Source organism: Trichechus manatus, unplaced genomic scaffold (assembly GCF_000243295.1).
Source record: "Trichechus manatus latirostris isolate Lorelei unplaced genomic scaffold, TriManLat1.0 scaffold00052, whole genome shotgun sequence".
In the NCBI taxonomy this organism is placed as follows: domain Eukaryota; kingdom Metazoa; phylum Chordata; class Mammalia; order Sirenia; family Trichechidae; genus Trichechus; species Trichechus manatus.
The window spans coordinates 9,514,554-9,535,525 of NW_004443988.1; the positions used below are offsets into that span (position 1 = coordinate 9,514,554).

At 38.8% G+C, this 20,972-nt stretch overlaps 2 protein-coding genes across 2 annotated transcripts in view; one reads left to right on the plus strand and one right to left on the minus strand.

The window, feature by feature from the left end:
• Positions 1 to 2,849, plus strand: part of SPDYA (speedy/RINGO cell cycle regulator family member A) — a 43,248-nt gene extending 40,399 nt beyond the window's left edge. The window contains exon 7 of the mRNA XM_004377645.2: positions 1,664 to 2,849. Within this exon, the coding sequence (XP_004377702.1) occupies positions 1,664 to 1,755 (92 nt within the window). The 3' untranslated portion in view covers positions 1,756 to 2,849. The remainder of the gene's footprint in view (positions 1 to 1,663) is intronic.
• Positions 1,634 to 18,114, minus strand: TRMT61B (tRNA methyltransferase 61B). Its single transcript, XM_023732453.1, has 7 exons — positions 17,407 to 18,114; positions 15,938 to 16,040; positions 8,359 to 8,549; positions 3,762 to 3,853; positions 2,891 to 3,114; positions 2,143 to 2,220; positions 1,634 to 2,059 (listed from the first exon to the last, which is right to left on the minus strand). The coding sequence occupies exons 1-7, from the start codon at positions 18,076 to 18,078 to the stop codon at positions 2,016 to 2,018; spliced, it is 1,404 nt and encodes a 467-aa protein (XP_023588221.1). The 5' UTR covers positions 18,079 to 18,114; the 3' UTR covers positions 1,634 to 2,015.
• Positions 18,115 to 20,972: the final 2,858 nt, after the last annotated feature.

A 20,972-nucleotide genomic window follows, 5' to 3' on the forward strand; every position in this document is an offset into this window, starting at 1 on the left:
ATGTGAGCCAGTCCCAAACCTCTAGGAGTTCACAATATGGTGATGAGAGCCAGACATGGACATAGAAAGCTAACATTAGAAGAAGGTATCTGTCCCATAAGCCAGACTGTAAACATGCTTAGTGTTCAGAGGAGTGGAGAAAGGGCTTACGGTGGGCTTTGATTAACTATACAGATAAATGCTTATGTAATTTGGTCTTCAATACCTGACCAAAGAGGTCAACAGCTGTTGCTGGAAAGCTCTTGTTCAATTCGTCAACTACTGAGCACAGTATGCTGAACAGAAACTTAAGTATTCTACATGAAATAGGAGTGAAGGGCAGAAGTTTTCTTTGCTCTTAAGCCAGCCCCTTCTCCAAGTAGTACCATTAGGGTCTGGCATATAACAGGCATTCAAAACAATGAATGAATGGCAGAATTTTGCTACTAGTTAAACAGAAGAGCAGAAGGGGGAGTATTCCTTGATAGAACTTAAAAATGTACTTCAGAGCTTCTATATATCTGAAAATGTTACAAAAACTATAAAGGCATTATTACTATTGAATGAATGTTCAGATAGTGATATAGAAATACGACACCAGAAGAATACTCTTGCTCCAATTCAGTCAGTTCTCCAGCTGCAGCTAGAGTGATTTTTTTCAACACAAATCTGTTACCTTTACTTAATTAAATCCTTCAGTGGTACCCCATTTTTCTTAGAATAGGCAAACTCCTTAACAGGCCTACAAGATCCTGCATAGCCTGGCCCCTACCTGTCTTTCCAGCCTCCCTTCTGCAGTCCGCCTCTTTCACTCAGCCCCAGCATCCCTGGCCTTTCCCCTTCATTTTCCCTGCTGCAGTCAACTCCTACTTGTCATTCAGGTCTCAGTTCAGTTGTCACTTGCCTGGGTAATTACTTGACTAGAGCAAAACCCCTATATAGCCACTCATAATACCCTGTACTTCTTTTGAACACTTAAAACAGTTTTAGTTTTATATTTGTGATTATTTAATGTCTAGCTCTACCATAAACAGTAAAGTCTATAAAGGCAGGGGTTTTAGCTGAAAATTTTCCACATTCTGAGAAATAAGTAAACTGTTTTTAGAAGACATATTATTTAAAATAATTCTAGCCTAAGGAATAAATCCAAGAATAGCAGCATTTATCCTCCCAGGCCCTACTACTTTAAAACCTGTTAACACATTTGTATGTAAACAACTTAGCCACTCTAAGCCTGTTTGCTTATTTATAAAATATGGAAAACCTTAAAGAGAAGCTGTGCATATTAAATGAAATAACATATATAAAGTTCTTAAAACAATGTATGGTTTATGGTAAATGCTCAAAACTAGCGCCTGTGAATAATAAACCCTATTCCTAATTAATTCTTGTTTATGAAGTACATATCCCCAAACATTTGATTTATATAATAACACTAAACAATTCTGATGTTTTTCCAAGCTGGTTAAAAAGATTCTGAGAGGGGTAAAAGAGATTCAAGAATTTTTACATCTTTTGTTACAGCTCTTAAGGTGATTAATCCATTATTTCTCACTTTCCCCCTACTTTTTACTATAACCTAGATTTCACTGTTACTTTTTAATATATATACATGTCAATAAAATATGTATTTAAAATACACAGATACATAAAATTTATCTTAAAATGCATATTTTATTTTCAGTAGTCAATGATCATCAATCAAACAAAGAAAAGAAAACTAATTTCATGGAGAAAGACAAATCCATGGAGTGGTTTACAGGAAGTGAAGAGTGAGATGGTTCAACTAAACTTGGAATCAGTAACTGCAAAATGTCAAACTAACTGCAAGACAAGTGTCAAAATGGGACATTTAAGCAATTTTGCAATGTCATACATCTTTATTTAGCTTTGGTTAGTTTTCAAAGTAATATGTAAAAGTTATACAAATGATAGTAATAGCTAAAAATACCAATTTATGAAAGTAGTGATTTGCAACATAAAGTTCTATTTTGGTACTTTCCAGTCTTCAATTCAGTTGCTGTCATCTGGAGTATTCAGTTAAGTTGTGGTTTGAACTTCCTCAACTTAACAAGAAAAGCTAATTTAAGAAGGGAAAAAGTAAGGTCAATACAATAATTAGAAGAAAAACATCATTTAATAATGCTTGAAAACATTACTCACCTGTGTGACCAGTTTGCCAATGTATAGGTCTAGCAATATAGGGAAATGATCCATATGGAAAATCAGAATGTGATTCTTCTGGTATAAAATAAAATATATACTGTAAACTAAATAAAATTTTTATAATTTGTTCACAAAAACTGTTAAAATACAAACTACTGCCTCTACTGTCAGTTTTTTCTCCCATCTTTTTCCAGCATTTGTTTTGGAGCTACTCTGCCAGTTATCTTACATAAACAATTTGTTAATGTTACATAATAAAATTATACATAAATATAATCAAAGAGATAAGTCCATATCATAAATCAATGGCTATCTGAAAACTTGTTCATGGCCTAGATAATGTGTACATACAAAGACATAAATTTAGTTCTTTGAAGAATTCCAGCAATATCTTAGAAGTTGTTTTTTGGAATATTAGCTGTTTGCATATTAGGTCCTATTAAATTCATTTCCTTAGTAATACTCACTGATCTAAATTAAAACATTCCTTAGAATATTTAAAGTGTTTAACAATCTAAGCTCCTCCTTAGAAACAAGTAAAATATGAATATTATAAGAAGCTCAGTTCTTCAGAGGTATCAGTTTACATAAAAGGCAGGAAAAGTCATTATTTTGTCCCTTACACATTTTAATATAACAGAATAAATACTACATTTCAAGGGAATATTTTTAAAATGTATTGGTCAAAACACCCATTCTCCATTTTTTACTGCAAATACATGCATAACATAAAACTGAAACTCACCATGGTCATCCTCTTGAAATATCTCACTTTCAACTCCAATTTTCTTTTGAGAATGTAATTGTAAATCTGTGTTGATTTTAGGTTCTACTTTTCGATATAAAATTCTGTTCTGTTTTGCCAGGCAAACCAACCAATCTCTGACAATGACTTCACTTATCTTTTCACATGAGAGAGCAAGTTCACAGATGTGGATTCCATTTAAAAGTTCAATAACCTGTGTGATGCTTTCAGAAAAGGGAAAGATACACTTAAGTTTATACTAAAGTAATAACTTCAAGTTCATTATACCTCTTACCCAAACTGAAATGCTATAATTAAATCAAGGGTGAGAAAAGTGAAAATGAAAAACAGGGCACATAAGCAACTTCACAGAATACAAAGTAGAAAATTAAAGACCACAATTTAACATTACTGTTCATATTACACTTTAAAACTTTTCTTCCAAATTCTAGGAAGAAATATGCATCTTATATTATCATTTATGTAAAGGATGATTTAAACAGCAGTATAACTGAATTAAGGAGCCCTGGTGGCACAGTGGTTAAGTGCTTGGCTGCTAACAGAGGTCCGCAGTTCAAACCCACCAGCCACTCTGTGGGAGAAAGATGTGGCAGTCTGCTTCTGTAAAGATTACAGCCTTGGAAGCCCTATGGGGCAGTTCTACTCTGTCCTATAGGGTCGCTATGAGTCAGAATCGACTCAACGGCAGTGGGTTTGGATAACTGAATTTGGGACGTGTCATTTTATAACAGTTTTACTATGACATATACACCCTACTCAGTTACAAGATGAAAATTTTAGTTTGGCACTTAGACTAAATAAAAGTGTGTTTAAAAATCACATTACAAAGAAAAACAACTATATTACTCACTTTGCTAGATACACAGCGCACACGCCACCCTGTTTAAGATTTGGGTATAAAACAGGCAGAGCAACTTGAGGATTTAACATATCCAAAGCTGCCTGTGGGAGTTCAAAAGAGAACTCAGCTGAGTTTCATTTAAATAAAGCATAGGTTTTCTTTTCTTACCATAGTGAAATGGCACAATTTTGGAAAGCAATTATGCAGTTAAAATATTTCTCTTAAAAATATAGTACCACTAACTGTCATTTTACTGTTCAGAAAAGGTTATGTTTATTATTATACATTTTGTCTTAGTAATTAACTATACATAAAAATCATAATGGCATGTCTTACACTTGGCAATACTGATAATATAGGAACTTTTCTTAAGCTATATACATACATAAAGATTAAATGCTTTATCTCAACTTTTGGCAATAGAAATTCACATTATCTCAAATACGTTTAAAATTTTTATGTTCAAAAGAAAAGTCTTGAATATTAATTTTAGAGGTCTCTAAAATGAAAGAACCACATCCCTTATTTATTCTTTATTCTTCATTCAATTGCAGAGTGCAGGGGCTGTACTCACAAAAGATGCTCAATAAATACAATGAGTAAATGAAGGACTGAAACTTTCAAATAATTAAAAACAAAAATAAATCTTGTCAATATAAAGGAAAGTCACTTTTATTGGTAGATAACACTAGAAGGCTGAGAGTTGTTAGCACATCAATATATTTGCCAAATGATAAATTATTCTGTTCTTTATTTTTTTAAACTTTTAATGGACCAAGAGACATCATTCACTAAATATTTATTGAGCACCTTCTGTGAGCCAAGCATTTTGCTAGGTGGTATGGGTACAATGAATGGGAGCTTACATACTATTTTTTTTTCATGGAAACTTACATTCTAATAAAGGGAAAGACATTAAACAAAAATAAAATAAATATATATGCCAGAGGGTGATTAGTGATACAAACAACTATAAAGCAGAATAAGAGGTATGGAGGGTGACCAGGCAGGGAGAGGAAGTGCTGTTTTATACATGAGATGGTCAGTGAAGAGACTTGAAGAAAATGATTAAGCTTACCCTGTGGGAATTTAGATGGTAAGAATGCAAATACAAATGCTCTGAGACAAAAGGACATTTGATGAGTCTGAGAAAGTAAGGGGGCCACTGTCACTGCAGTGGAGAAAAAAGAAGAAAATGTTAAGAGATGAGGTCTCAAATGGTGGGGATATGGTAGGACTTGGGGAGGGCCTGATTATACAGAACTTTGCAGGCCATTATAAGGGCTTTAGCTTTAATCACTGTCTCTGGGTGGTGTCAACGGTTTATGCACTCAGCTGCTAACTGAAAAGCTGGAGGTTCAAGTCCACCCAGAGGCACCTTGGAAGAAAGGCCTGGTGATCTACTTACAGAAAATCCCCCATTGAAAATCCTGTGGAGCACAGTTCAATATGACACACATGGGATCGCCATGAGTCGGAGTTAACCTGACAGCAAGTGGTTAGTAGCTTTACTCAGAATGAGAAAAGCCACTGGAGAGTTTTAAAGAACGACATGATCTGACTTAATTTTCAAAGTCGATACACAGAATAAGAAGCCCTGGTTGCACAGTGGTTAAGCACGTGGCTGCTAACCAAAAGGTCAGCAGTTCAAACCCACCAGTTGCTCTGTGGGAGAAAGACGTGGCAGTCTGCTTCTGTAAAAATTTACAGCCTTGGAAACCCTACACGGCAGTTCTCCTCTATCCTATAGGGTTGTTATAAGTCGGAATCGACTCGAAGGCAATGGGATACGTAGAGTGGAGTCCCTGGGTGGCACAAATGGCTAAGCACTGGACTGCTAACTGAAAGATGGGTGGTTCAAACCCACCCAGAGGTGCCTTGGAAGACAGGCCTAGTGATCTGCTTCCGAAGTCACAGCCTTGAAAACCCTATGCGGCAGTTCTACTCTGCATACATGGAGTCATCATGCGTCGACCTGACAGCAAGTAACAACAACAACATACATATGGCAAGGAAGGACGATGCTGGCCTGCAATAGTAAATAGCAGTGGATGTGCTGAATGATTCAAAGAATCAACATGATAGACATAAACTGGTTCTTAGACAACAGTTTTACTATGTCGTCGACAAAGACCAAAGGAAGATACCAAAAAACCTGCTAATGCCCTATTCTCAATTAACAGCATTACCATTTATCCAGTTGCTCAAACTAGAAACTCAAGAGTCATCATTTTCTTTACCTTGAATTCTCTTTTGAGAATCTGTGGGGTTTTAATACTTGTTTGAATTAAAGTGATCCAGTCCCACAAATCTACCTCAGAAGTATTTCTCAGATTCATCCTACCATCACTACCTTAGATCAGGACCTCATCATACCTTGCTGAAATATTACAACAGCTTTCTAAGGAGACTTCCAGCCTCCATTCTTCCACTAGAATTATTCTGAAACAGGCATCTGGACATTCTACTCCCCTACTTAAAAATTCTTCAATAGTTTTCCATTATCTACAATATTCATATATGCTAACCTGATATAATACAACATTCTTCACTATCTAGTCCCTCATGACTGTTTCCAGCTTCATCTCCTCATGCTTACTCACTGCACCCAGTTCTACGGCCATGGTGTTTCATAATTCTGAGTCTTTCTAATAACTACTTATATGCCAAACTTCTGTGCTGATCTTCTTTTCTTGGTTGGAAGCTCCTTTAAATGTATAATTCATTTCTGACTTAGCATAGTATGTGGCACATAGTGTAGGTTCTTAATGTTTGTTGAATCAAGAAACAAAGAGGTTCAGTAATTCAGAGGAAGATAATAATCCTCCAGCTAGATGATTAAGGGATATTCCTTGAAGGAGATGGCCTGTGATCTAAGCTTTGAAGAAAAAGAATTTAAGCAGGTGGAGAAAAATGAAAAGTAGAGAAATAATGATGATGAAAATAATAGCTAACATTTATTTAATGCTCATTATGTACCAGGCACTGTTCTATGTACTTTATATGAATTCTCTCACCAGGTTTTTTTTTTTCCTTTTCTTGTCTAATTGCATTAGCTATGACTTCCAGAAAAATGTTAAATAGGGGCTGTGAGAGGGGACATCTTTTTCTTATTTATTTATTGTACTTTAGATGAAAGTTTACAGAACAAACTAGTTTCTCAGTAAACAGTACACATATTGTTCTATGACACTGGTTAACAACCCCACATGTCAACACTCTCCGTTCTCGACCTTGGGTTCCCTATTACCAGCTTTCCTGTCCCCTTCTGCCTTCTAGTCCTTGTCCCTGGACTGTTGTGCCCCTTTAGTCTCATTTTGTTTTATAGGCCTGTCTAATCTTCGGCTGAAGGGCGAACCTCGGGAGCTAAAAGGGTGTCCATGAGCAATACTCTCAGGGTTTCTCCAGTCTCTGTCAGACCAGTAAGTCTGGTCTTTTTTTGTGAGTTAGAATTTTGTTCAACATTTTCCCCCAGCTCTGTCCGGGACCCTCTATTGTGATCCCTGTCAGAGCAGTCAGTGGTGGTAGATGGGCACCATCTAGCTGTACTGGACTCAGTCTGGTGGAGGCTACGGTAGTTGTTCACCAGGTATTTCTGACATTCCAGTGGATTGCCTAAGTACAGCAATTCCTATTTCCACTTACTGAGCTGTAATATGAAGCCAAACAAGGATGAGGAGAAAGAGTTGTGGCCTTTGTGTCCAGTAAGCTGTGCAACTAAAACTATAGGCTTTAATTATATCAGAGATGGGAGTCACTCCTGATAAAATCATTTCTCTCTTCTGTGAACTTTGCTTCATTTCTCACTTAGTTTTCTTCATTAAGGTCCTATAATAATCCAACCTTCCAGCAGCCAATTAAGGAAAGAAAGACTCCTTACCCAAACCTCGTCTATAGTGTCAAGCTGTGAACTGTTACATGACATCAGCAAGGATGTGGCAATTTATACTAGAATCTGAAACTTTGAAGCCAGCTAGTCCCTACATGTCCCACATCTCCATCATCTTTGGTTAAAATAGCATCTTCTCTTGTTATCTATACTTTTATCTTCATACTACTGTGTGCCGCTTCTCCCCTAATTCAACCTTCCACTGCTCCTCTTCCTCACAAATCCTTCTTCTCCACTTTCTGGAACTTTGTTCATGATAAACTCCTCTATCCTCAACATCTTTAAAGAACACTCTTCTACATCCTGACTTTAACTGTCTAAAGATGCCTCTTTCCTGCTCCCTCTCAAATGGAGGCTATGTATTCCCCTAAATCTCACAACATGAAGTCAGGCTTAACATGGTCCCAATGCTGCTTCCAAATTATCATCCCTCCATCCTGGAAACACTGAGGTCCATCATGCCCAACTACTCCTTTTAGTCTCTGGTCACTACCCCACATTTATTGACAACTTTGGCACCTGACTAGGTGCTTCTCTCTGCCCCAAATTCCACCACGATAGTAAGGGGCATTGAAGGAAAATATTCTTCCCACCCCTAGAGATAGAAATGGGGCAAATAATGAAAGAAGACCCTTGCCCATACAAAAGAACCCTGATCCTGTTTTTTGTGTCCTCAGTATTAATAACGTAAGACCCACTCTGAGTGAGAAAACTTACCGCATCAAACGTGAAAGATTTCATGTCATTGGTTGCTCCTGAAATATCCTTATGAATAAAATCCACATTGTCTGGCCACTCTTCTACATGACTTATTTTCCACGAATCACGCCATTGTTTGTAATTCTTCTTAGCCAGATCATGGTGGTCTTTTCTTATTTCAAAACTTATGACTTTCCCTTTTGATCCAACTTAATTAAATAAAAAATAACTTATGACATTTCATAGTATTACTAAGTTTATAAAGAGAGTGTCAAACATTCATTTTGCAAGGGTATTACATGTACATGAAAAAATAATTTAAAGAGTTCAGGGTTACAAAAGTCTCCATCCTATCCCTGACACCAATCTCTCTCCTCAGAGGCAGCCATATTACCAGTTAGTTACCCTTCCCAAGATAGTAGATACCTATACCACTGTGCAAGTATCCCCCTATGTTCTTAACACAAACTGTGGCATATTATACATATTGTCTTGTACCTTCTTTTCTTACTTACCAATGTCATTTCAGTGATTATGGACTTACCTCATTCTTTTTAACAGTTATTATATTCCATTATATGACTATGCTATAGTTTATTTACCAGTCACCTTCCAATGAACGTTCAGCTTGTTTCCGGTCTTATGGTCTTACAAATAAGACTATAATGAAAATTCTTATGTGTAAGTTTTTGTACACATGAGCCAGTATATCTACAGGATAAAGTCCTAAAAATGGAATTGCTGGCTGAAGAGGTATTAGTATTTTTATTTTAAAAATTATTACCAAATTGTCCTCCAAAAAAGTGGTACCAATTCACACTTCTGTATCACTCTAATAATGATACCAAAACCCATTCCCAAACCCCTTGCCGTTGAGTTGATTCTGACTCATAGTGACCCTATAGGTTAGAAAAGAACTGCCCCATAGGGTTTCCACGGGGTGCCTGGCAGATTCAAACTGCCGACCTTTTGGTCAGCAGCTGAACTCTTCACCACTGCACCAACAGGACTCCAAAATGAATAGTTAATCATTATACAGTAATCCTGAGAAAGGCGGCAACCTGTCAGAGAAGGAAAACTAAAATATTTTCCGCTAAAAGAAACGATAGAAAAGTGATAAGACTGCACCTTGTCAAAGGCAAAAAACTTGCAAGACCCAGAAAAACACAGCAGTCCCCTTCAAGTTCCCAGTTCTCACAGGTTCCACTGTAGTTTTAATCACATTTCTTTTGCAATGGATGAGTTCAGTCTTTCACATATTTAAAAACTATTTGTATTTTTATATGTGTCAGAAGAACTTTTAAACTGTTTAGCATAGTACTGCAGTTCCAGAAAAGAATGCTGCATTTTAACTTGAGGCATTTTATCTTCTACCCTCTTCTATCGGAGGCAATTTGATACTATTTGGAGGCTGTCCCACCTCAATCAGTCTGATTTTACTAATGAAAACTTTAAATCCCAGAATGTCTTCTGAAATATAACTCCAGCTGCAAGTCATTATGTTCTCAAGGGATAAAAATTATGTTAATAGTAGCATAAGCTAAACAATTGGAGAAAAAAAAATACAGAGGAAAAAATATCCATTCGAAAGTTAAAACCAAAACCAAACCCGTTGCTGTTGAGTCGATTCCAACCTCAAAGGACAGAGCAGAACTGCCCTACAGGGTTTCCAAGGAGCGCCTGCTGGATTTGAACTGCCAACCTTTTGGTTAGCAGTGGTAGCTCTCAACCACTGTACCACCAGGACTCCATTCCAAAGTTAAATACCAATACTTTCTTGACCGCTCATAGGCTGGGATTATTCATGTCATGACACTCCTCTGACACTAGCCTCACAATCTGTTATAAATTCACATTGTTAAGTGAAAGCATGCCTTTATGAATTTGTCACAGATTGTGAAGAAATGACTGCCTTTATGTACAGAAGAGTCAAGCAAAAGATCTGTGGAGTCAGAATGAGTGTACTAACCTAGTACAATCTGGATTATGTTTATATGTGATGGGAATAGGCCAAGGAGCAAAAGGTTTAAGTTTAATTTCACTATATTTCTTTCTGTAATCTTTATAAAATCTATCCAAAGAGAATGCTGTGACTGCTGGGCAGTCTATTGTTAGGTGAAGAAGGGGACACGGCACAGGCAGCCAGACATGCCAAAGCAACCCTGACCCCTGGAGAGGGGAGGAGAGGCTGCAGCCAGTTTACATCCCTCCGTGGGTCATCAAACATGAACAGAAACAGGTGGCTCAGATCACTTATTTATGACTGATTTTTAAATCCAGCAAACCCAAATTTGGATTCATTCTCTTCATTCAAGAGACGTTAATTAGTAACTCTGCCAAACACTGGAGAGATCAAAAGCATATTCCCTGCCCTCTAGGGGCCCACAGCACAGAGTCCAGTAGTGAGATGGACAAGTCAACAAACACACATGACAGTGTCAGAACTGCGTCACAGTAATAAGCACAGGACACAGTAATGCGTGTAGGAGAGGAACACGAGGGGTGGAAGGAGCTCCTCGAGTGCGGCAGGAGATGAAGGCTGAGGAGTTAGCTGGGAAGCAGGAGATGAGAAAGGGCATTCCAGACCTGGCACACAAAGGCAGGGGAACAAGAGAGAGCCTGGGGCATTTAGGGGACTAAAAGTCGGTCAGTATCAGTGAAGAATAAAATATGAGCTAAAGAATAATGAGAGATGAGACTGGGGTCAGATGGTGAGCCACCCATGTACCCTGCTAAAAATACTGGATTTCATTCTAAGGAGAGTGGGGGACCAATTACAGAGCTGTAACAAAAGAGCATATCAGGTTACATTTTAGAAAGAGCATTCTCTGGAGAATGACCTAGAAGAGCAACACAAGAGGCAAGGAAACTAAAAAATAGTCCAGTATAGGGGTTAAGAGCATGTCTTCTGGAGCCACAGCTCCTGGGTTCAAACACTGATTCTGTCACTTACTAGCTGTTGGCTCTGGACAAATTATTTAACTACTCATGCCTTGTTCCCTTAGCTATTCAAGCAGGATAATAATGGTACAAGTCAGAATCAACTCAACAGCAATGGGTTTGGTTTTTTTTTTTTTTTTGATCTGAGGATTATTATGAGATTGAATGAGCTGCTTAAAACAGTGTCTGGTACTTAAAGAATTTGTTATCATCTTATTATTATTATGTATGTGGATGCAACATAGTAAAGATGATCAAAAGGCCTAAGAGTGAGGATGGAGAAAAGATAGGTTTGCAAGATATTTAATAGGCAGAATTTGACTGTGGTCACATATTGGATTTGGTAGAATCAGGGAACAAGCAAATATTACACTTAATGGTGAAATATTGAAACCTTTTCCCCCCACCCTGAAAGGAATCAGACACAGATGCCCTCTATCTCACCATGCTCTTCAACACTGAGCTGGAAGTTATAGACTATACAATGAGGGGGGTTAGGAATTGGAAATGGTAATTATTTACAGATGACATGATTGTAGAAAACCTAAAAAGAATCTATAGTAAGCTAATAATAATAGGTCAATATAAAAAACCAGTTGTATTTCTATATATCAGCAATAAACAAAAAGTGAAAGTTTTAAATTATACTATCTCCCACAGCATCAGAAAAACATCAAATACCTAGTAATAAACCTAATAAAAAATGTACAAGACTACTACATGGAAAACTATGAAACATTATTGAGAGAAATGAAAGAACTACACAAAGTGGAGCGGTATACCATGTTCATGGATCTCAAAACTCAATAATATTAAGGTATCAATTTTACCTAAATTGAGCTACAGATTAAATGTAATCCCAAACAAAATCTCAGTAAGTTTAATTTTATGGATTAATAATTTATATGGACATGCAAAGGGTCAAGAATAGCATGACAATCTTAAAGAAAAATAACAAAGTTGAGGAAATTAAATTACCAGATGTCAAGACTTATTGGTATTTGCACAATTAAAAAACAAGTGACTAGAAACAAACCCATACATATATGATCATTTGATTTTTGACAAGAGTGACACTAAGTGCAGTGAGAAAAGAATGGCTTTTGCAATAAATTGTTCTGAGCCAACCGGTTCGTCATAAAGAAAAAATGAAATCGTGACTGCTACCTCATCCTGTTTGCCAAAATCAGTTCCAGGTGGACTGTAGACTTAAATGTGAAAGGTAAAGCAAACTTTTTAGAAGATAATATAAGAAAATATCTTCATGACCTTGGAGTAGATAAAGATTTCTTAATTAGTTCACAAAATACGCCAACCACACCAGACTGAGTCCAGTAAAGCTAGATGGTACCCTGCTACCACCACTGACTGCTCTGACCAGGATCACAACAGAGGGTCCTGGACAGAGCTGGAGAAGGATGTAGAACAAAATTCTAACACACACAGAAAAGACCAGATTTACTGGCCTGAAAGAGACTGGAGAAATCCCGAGAGTATGGCCCCCAGATACCCTTTTAGCTCAGTGGTGAAGTCACTGCCGAGGTTCACTGTTCAGCCGGGGATTGGTCAGCCCCATAAAACAAAATGGGACTAATGAGGCACAGCAGTCCAGGGACAAGGACTAGAAGGCAGAAAGGGACAGGAAAGATGGTGACAGGGAACCCAAGGTTGAATAAGGACAGTGTTGACATGTAGTGGGGTTGTTAACCATTGTCATAGGGCAACATGTGTACTAACTTTAATGAGAAACTATTTTGTTCTGTAAACCATCTAAAGCGCGAATGGCAGCACAACTGGAAGAACATAATCAATGTCACTGAATTCTGCATGTAGAAATTTTTGAAATGGTGTATCTTTGGCTATGTATATTTTCACCAAAAAAAAAAAAAAGTCAAGAAGGGAGAGTGTTGACATGTCATAGGGTTGTTAACCAATGTCATAAAACAATATGTGTACTGACTGTTTAATGAGAAACTATTTGTTCTGTAAACCTTCACTTACAGTACAATAAAAAAAAAAAATGCACTAACCATAAAGGAAAAGATTGATAAATTGACTTCATTAAAATTAAGAACATATGACCATCAAAAGACCATTAAGTCAGTAAAAAGGCAAGCCACAAAGAGGTACACATATCTCTAACAAATGACTCATAACCAGAATATATAAAGAACTACTACATATCAATTTAAAAAATGGGTGAAAAACCTGAACAGGCTCTAAGATACAACTATTGGTCTCCTACATCCAAAGCAAAGAAGAATTAAGAAAACCAAAGACCCAAGGGAGCAATCAGTCCAAAGGACTAATGGACCACATGAACTATAGCCTACATGACCCCAAGACCAGAAGAACTAGATGATGCCCAGCTACCACTACCAACCACTCTGACAGGGATCACAACAGAGGGTCTCGGACAGAGCGGGAGAAAAACTGCAGAACAAAAAATCAAATTCTCAAAAAAGACCAGACCTATTGGTCTGACAGAGACTGGAGGAACCCCGAGACTATGGCCCTAAGACACCCTTCTGACCTGGAACTGAAGCCATTCCTGGAGAAAAAATAAGCATAACACCCAAGAGGAACATGCTCCTTAGAACAATCAATTATATGAGATTAAAGGGCAGCATCTGCCCAAAAGCAAAAATGAGAAGGCAGGAAGGGGTAGAAAACCAGGACAAAAGGAAATGGGAATGTAGGATGGAAATGGTGAGAGTGCTGACACATTGTGGGGGAAAGAAACCAATGTCATGGAACACCTTATGTACAAACTATCAAATGGGAAAGTAATTTGTTCTGTAAACTTTCACCTAATGTACAATTAAAAAACAAGAAAAACCTGAACAGGCACTTCATAGAAGACGATATCAAAAGGCCAATAAAAGGGTATTCAACATCATTATCAGTCATCAAGGAAATGCAAATTAAAACCATACAAAGATACAACCACAGACTGGCTAAAATTAAAAAATCTAACACCACCAAGAGAAACAACCAAACATGTGCCTCTTTTTGGAAGAACACAACATTTCCTATGACGCAATCTTGGGGAAAAAAAAAGACAACCTAAACCTTATTAAACTTTTAGATCAGGGGTCATCAAACTATGGTCCGCAGGCCAAATCTGGCCCGCTGTCTGTTTTTGTAAATAAAGTTTTATTGGATACGGTCAAGTTCATTCATTTATGTATTTTCTATGGCTGCTTTTGCACTGTAACAGCAGAGCTGAGTAGTTGCAACAGAGATCACATGGCCTGCAAAGCCTAAAATTTTTTCTATATGGCCCTTTACTGAAAAAGTTTTCCAAAACCTGCTCTAGATTCAGTCACCAATTTACAGTCAATAGAAAGGACAAAGGAACATGTTAAATTACACAGGGGGCTGCAGAAATGGCCATGGGTTATGGTTGTTGGGTCTGGGTAATGGGAACATGAGACTTCATTCAATTCTGTATACTATTATGTAAGTCTGAATTTCTCCATAATAAAAAGTAAAACTATATTAATAATACAAATAATACAAACTGATGATACCAAGTGTTGGTGAGGATGCAGAACAACTGGAAATCTTATACACTGCAAATGGAAGTGTAAATTGGTATAATCTCTTTGGAAAACTATTTAGCAGTATCTACTATAGCTGAGAAAACATATGCCTTATGGCCCAGCAATTTCATTCCTAGGTATATACTCCACAAAAACTAGCACGTGTGCACCAAAAGTACAAGAATGTTCAAAGGAGCACTATTCATAATATTCAACTCAAATGTCCACCAACAGTAGAATGGATAAATAGATTGGAATGGAATTTACTTGAAATACCACCCAGCAACTAAAATGAAAGAACTACTGCTGCATACAACGCATGAATCTCACAAACATAATGTTGAATGAAAGTGTGCATGTGTGTTGTGTGCCATCAAACCGATTCCGACTCATAGCAACCCTATATGACACAGTAGAACTGCCCCATAGAGTTTCCTAGGCTGTAATCTTTATGGGAGCAGATCACCAGGTCTTTTCTCTCAAGGAGCTGCTAATGGTTCAAACCACTGACTTTTCTGTTAGCAGTCGAGCACTTAACCATTGCACCACCAGGGCTCCTTGAATGAAAGTAGCCAGAATCAAAAGGGTATGTACTGTATGATTCCATTTATATGAGGTTCTACAATGGGTAACCTAATCAATGGTAATAAAAATCAGGATAGGGGTTACCTATGTTGGGGACAGGGATTGGGAGGGAGCATGAGGGAGGCTTCTGTGGGGCACCATTCCCCATCTTGATCTGGGTAATAACCACATGAGTGTGCTCACTATATAAAAATTCATCGAGGTATATACTTATGATCTGTGTACTTTATTGTAGGTATGTTATGCTTCAGTAAAAAGTTTACTTAATAAAAAAGGTAGAAGCATTAGAAAGTGTGGAGGGAGCATTAGAAAGCAAAGAAAATGGAGTGAGGGATAGAAACAGAGGAACTGGAACGAATGTACAGAAAGGGAGGAAAAATAGTTGCTTACATTTGGTTTTAAGGCAATCACAAAGTTATATGAATATTTTCCCAAATATTTTTATGTATTTTAACTTTCTGTTATTAGGAACATATTGAGTATTTTCTTTGCCCTCTAAATCCAGCTCACTTATCCCAATCTCTTACCTGCTTTGGATAAAAATAAGCTCATTCCACCAGAGCCTGAACCAACTTCTAAAACAGTATCACCTGGGTTGATATTCATCATAAGCAGCATCATATTCATATCCTATGATTGAAACACAGTATGGGTGACTCAGTAACCAATAAATATGTACTAAGCACTTACTCTGTACCTGATACTATGCTGGATATGGACAGGAAGGGAGTGAAAAACAGGATCAGACTTTGGTCCTGCCTACAAAAAGTTTGTATTTTGGTTGATAAAATAAGAGAGATTCAACAATCAATTAGCAAATAAGGCAGCACTTCAATACAATGCTGAAATGATAGACAATAAGTACAATAGGAGCTCAGAGAAGGATGAGCTCAGCAGACTGCCCTATCTTAAAGGCATGAAGAGTTTAAGGTAATAATCACAAGGTAGAAACAACTTTAAACAAAGCAAAGACAGAATAAATACAGTTTTTCCATCTCAGGAGGGGAAGTAAGGAGAGACCTGAATGTCAGTCGAAGCATTTGAACTTGACCTGGTAAGCATCTGGGCCATGTCACTGAGGTGATACAAATGGCATCTGAGGAAGATTAATTTGGCAGGGGAATACAAAATGCACTAGGGTAGAGAAAAATTAGAAACAGGAATACTAGTTAGGAAGTTATTACATAATCTCAAAATGAAATGATGAACTTCTAATTTAGAATTAAAATACTAGGACTAGACAGGAGGATCCATTTGCCAAATACTATAACTGAAGAATTATCTTGTTAATAGAAATATCACGGATGAGAATAAGAGCTGTTTACTGAAACTCTTCTATGTGCCATGCTTCCATAATTGTGCCAACTACTTTCATACATTATCTTGTTTAATCAGAATGTGAGATAAGTTTCATTACCCTTATTTTAAAGATGAGCAATCAAAGAGGCTCAGTAATTTGCCCAAGGTCACGTAATCAAGAATTACTTAAGTGAGAAGCATTAAATGGGAAGAAGCATGGATTAATAGAAATGAAATTAGGCCAAGGTAGTATGTCAGTCTGGAGCCCTCGTGACGCAGTGGTTAAGGTCAGCAGTTGGAATCTACCAGCCGCTCCTTGGAAACCCTATGGGGCAGTTCTACCCTGTCGTATATGGTCACTATGAGTCGGAATCGACTCGACAGCCACAGTTTAGTATGTCAGTCATACCCAGTAAGTCTTAAATACTAGGGTAAACTTTTTTGAATTAAAATCTGTGTGCTTCTTCCTAAAATTAGCAACAAGGTAACTTTCATCATAAGGTATCCATTGATAAAAACAAAAAAACAGGCTTAAAACAAGAAAAAAATATAAATGTTCTGAGGCGTGCTTTTTGAGTTTCATCAGGACTGTAAGACTGAGCCAGTTTTCACCAAGGCTGTATCCAATACAGCAGACCTCCCTATTCTGTCTTTGCTCCTTCTGGAACCAATACGCACCTAAACCCTGTCGTATTACCTTTGGATATGATATGCAAGGCCCTCTTTTCATCAATAATACATAGTCTTCCAACGCCGGCCTCCTCAGCATGAAGTGCTTACCGGAGGAACTCTTCAGCATCTGGCCGGGGAACTTCCCCACGATCTCGCTGAACGGGACTAATCCCCAGTTACTATTTAAATGTCCGACGCTGCTCAATCTAAATAATTTTTTAAATTGTGTTTGTCTCTTGCCAGTCTCCGCTAAAATCAGCTCCCCAGACCGAAAGGGGCCCTCCCTGGAAGTTGAGCAGGAGGAGGAGTCGGGAAACTCTTCGACCTCGGTAGCGAACCTGTCCAGGGCGGGGTCGAAGTGATCCCCGGGTCCCCTGTGTGCGGGATGGAACTGGCCCTGGGCTCCGTTTGAGTCCTCGCGCTCCCGACGGGCTGACACCTCTCGCGACGCCAGCGGTCTGAGACTCTCCACTGACGAAAGACATCGGATCACAATGCCCGGGCGCCGAGAAAGAGCTGGAGGCGACGCTGCGCGCGGAGCATCCCGCCTCACCACCTCGTGCTCTCCTTCTCCATTCCGCACGTCTCTAGAGGAGGACTCAAAGTATAGTGATTGGACTCCTCCGAAAGGTTCTCGCCCAAGGCCACCCAGGATTGAAAGGGGCCCGGACTCCGATGGCTTCCGAAGGTGCTGCATCCGCAGCAGGAGGGGACAGCTGCGCCCGGCCGTTAGCATGGTATCCCGCGGAGGCGCCGTCGCAGGCAAATGACGTAGAGCCGGCGGAGGCGGTGCCCGTTTCCGTCGGCCATCGCTGTTCGACCTCCTGACGCAGCCGGTTAGGGACTGGCAGCGACGGGGGAAGTGCTCCGCAACTGTGGCTGCGCGCAGAGTTAGGCGACCCGGAGGCCCCGCCTGGGGCGCGGGCGTGCCGACGGCGTTCAGCTACTCTCGGAGGAGCGAGGCCTACTTCCAGAAGTATAAGGGCAGAGTACCGTTTACCAATCCCTGGTAGCCTCGCCTGGGGGGGGGGTAGGAGGATGGCGACAAAACTCGTCAAAGCGCTGTGTAAACCGTAAAGCCAGAGTGGTTGAGACCCTATGGACCTTATGTACAACAGAACGAAATGCTGCCCAGTCCAGCAATATATCAGACAATGTTCCGCTGCTACCCATACGGTTTTCACTGGCTGATTTTCTTCCCAGTCCGTCTTAGCCTGGAAGCTCCGCTGGAACCTGTCCACCATGGGTGACCCTGCTGGTATTTGAAAGACTCCTGGCACAGCTTCCAGCATCACAGCAACACGGCAAATCATCGCAGTAGACAGACTGACAAGTATACCAGCGTTAGCTCGCTGGAATCATCAACAGGATCGCCACGTGGTCACCCCCCAACGTGTATAAGTGAAACTAGCCCCAGATGTGGTTGACAAACTGCATTTGGGTGTGCCACCCACTGACCCGTCCCCCCCTTTCCCAGCTGACCGCGACATCCTAGCCTTAGCAAGTGCACTTAACATCTAACAAATCCCTTTTACCTTACCGTGACCACCTGCCTGATTCCCCTGCCCCCGCCCCGAGCCGCCCTTGCGTTGTTACCTGAGGCCCAGAGTGGCCCAGTGGTTAGGAACTCAGATGCTAACCAAAATGGTTGGCAGTTCAAATCCACCAGCTGCTCCTTGGAAACTCTATGGGGCAGTTCTACTCTGTCATACAGAGTTGCTATGAGTCGGGATAGACGGGTTTGGGTTTTTTTTTTTTTTTTTAAGACCCAGAAAATTCGACAAGGTCGAGTAAAGTGATGGCACTATGTGGCTATTTAATGGACTTTTTAAAAATAATTAAAATGTAATATTTAGTTAACTAAAAACCAAAAAAGTAAATAACCTATCTTAGTCGTCTAGTGCTGTATAACAGAAATACCACAAGTGAGTGGCTTCAACAAGGAGAAATTTATTCTTTGACAGTCTAGTAGGCTACAAGTCCAAATTGAGGGCATCAGCCCCAGGGGAAGGCTTTCTTTCTCTGTACCTCTAGAGGAAGGCCCTTGTCATCAATCTTCCCCTGGTCGAGGAGCTTCTCTGCACAGGAACCCCAGGTCCAAAGGACGTCCTCTGCTCCCGGTGCTGCTTTCTTGATGGTATGAGGTCCCCCTGCCTCTCTGCTTGCTTCTCTTTTATATCTCAAAAGAGACTGGCTTAAGATACACTAATCTTGCAGATCTTATCAACATAACTGCCGCTAATCCATCTCATTCACATCACAGTGATAGGATTCACAACACAGAGGAAGATCACATCAGATGACAGAATGGTGGACAATCACACAATACTGGGAATCATGGCCAAGCCAAATTGATACACATATTTTTGGGGGACACATTTCAATCCATGACATAACCGAAAGCCAAACCCCTCCTGTCCAGTCAAAAAAAAACTAAATAGATGTGTCTTAAAACAGGAAAAGGTATCTACCCTTACAGTAGAGTCCAAAGTTTAATTTACTATTAAAGATCACTAACCTGTTTGCTTAATCTTAATTCATTTGAAGGTCTAGCATTACCAGACACTTTAGATACTTATTTCATTTAAATGTACAACAACCCCGTGTTAGAAATTAGTATTCCCGTTTTAGGCATTAAAAAAAAAAAAAAAAAAGATGGCACAGGGAAATTAAATGATTTAGCCAAGATCCCACAGCTGACAAGCGGCAAGACAGGGTTTTCCATCTAGGTCAATCTCGTTAAGCAGTCCATGCTCTTTATACGCTAACGCCTTCTCAAAGATCGATAAAGAGTGCAATGAAATACGAAGTTAAAGTCCATACAAAAGGCTATAAATTCGGTGTGAATTGCGTTTAAATTTGATTAAAAAACTCTTGTTATTAGTCTAAGACACCAACCATCGTAAACAGCATCATCAGGATTTCTCTCTTAATGTTAAAAATGGATCAAGAAACCCTCCTCCCCCAACTGCAGTGTCTCACCTTTTGTTTGTTTTTTTTTTTCAGAAAAGTTTTTATGACCAATCTTTTCCAAGATCATGAAGCTTTTCTCACTGCCTCTTTTCATTGTAGACTTTCTTAGAGAAAAAGTCATTATTGGATATAAATTTCTTGAAATTAAGGAAGATATCATTTCCAAGTATGGGTCTGAGATGGAACCTCCTGAATTCCAAATCCTATGATGGTTTTTAAACTAATCATTCCTACTTTATTATCTCTTAAGAATGAAACAATATTTGACTATTATTTCAGAAGGAGCAGGAATTGAAAAAAAAGATGGTATATTGACAAATATATGAAGTAAGTGAAGTAGATTTAAATATCTTTGATTTCTGAAATAAACTAAGCAACAAATGGTACCTGTTTTGTTTGAATAACAGATACAATGTTATTAATATTTTGTCATACACATTGTCTTAGTCATCTAGTGCTGCTATAACAGAAACACCAGAAGTGGATGGTTTTAACGAAGAGAAGTTTATTTCCTCACAGTTAAAGTAGGCTAAAAGTCCAAATTCAGGGCATCAGCTCCAGGAAAAAGCTTTTTCTCTCGGTCGGCCTTCTTCTCTTCAGTGTTCCCTTGGACTAGGA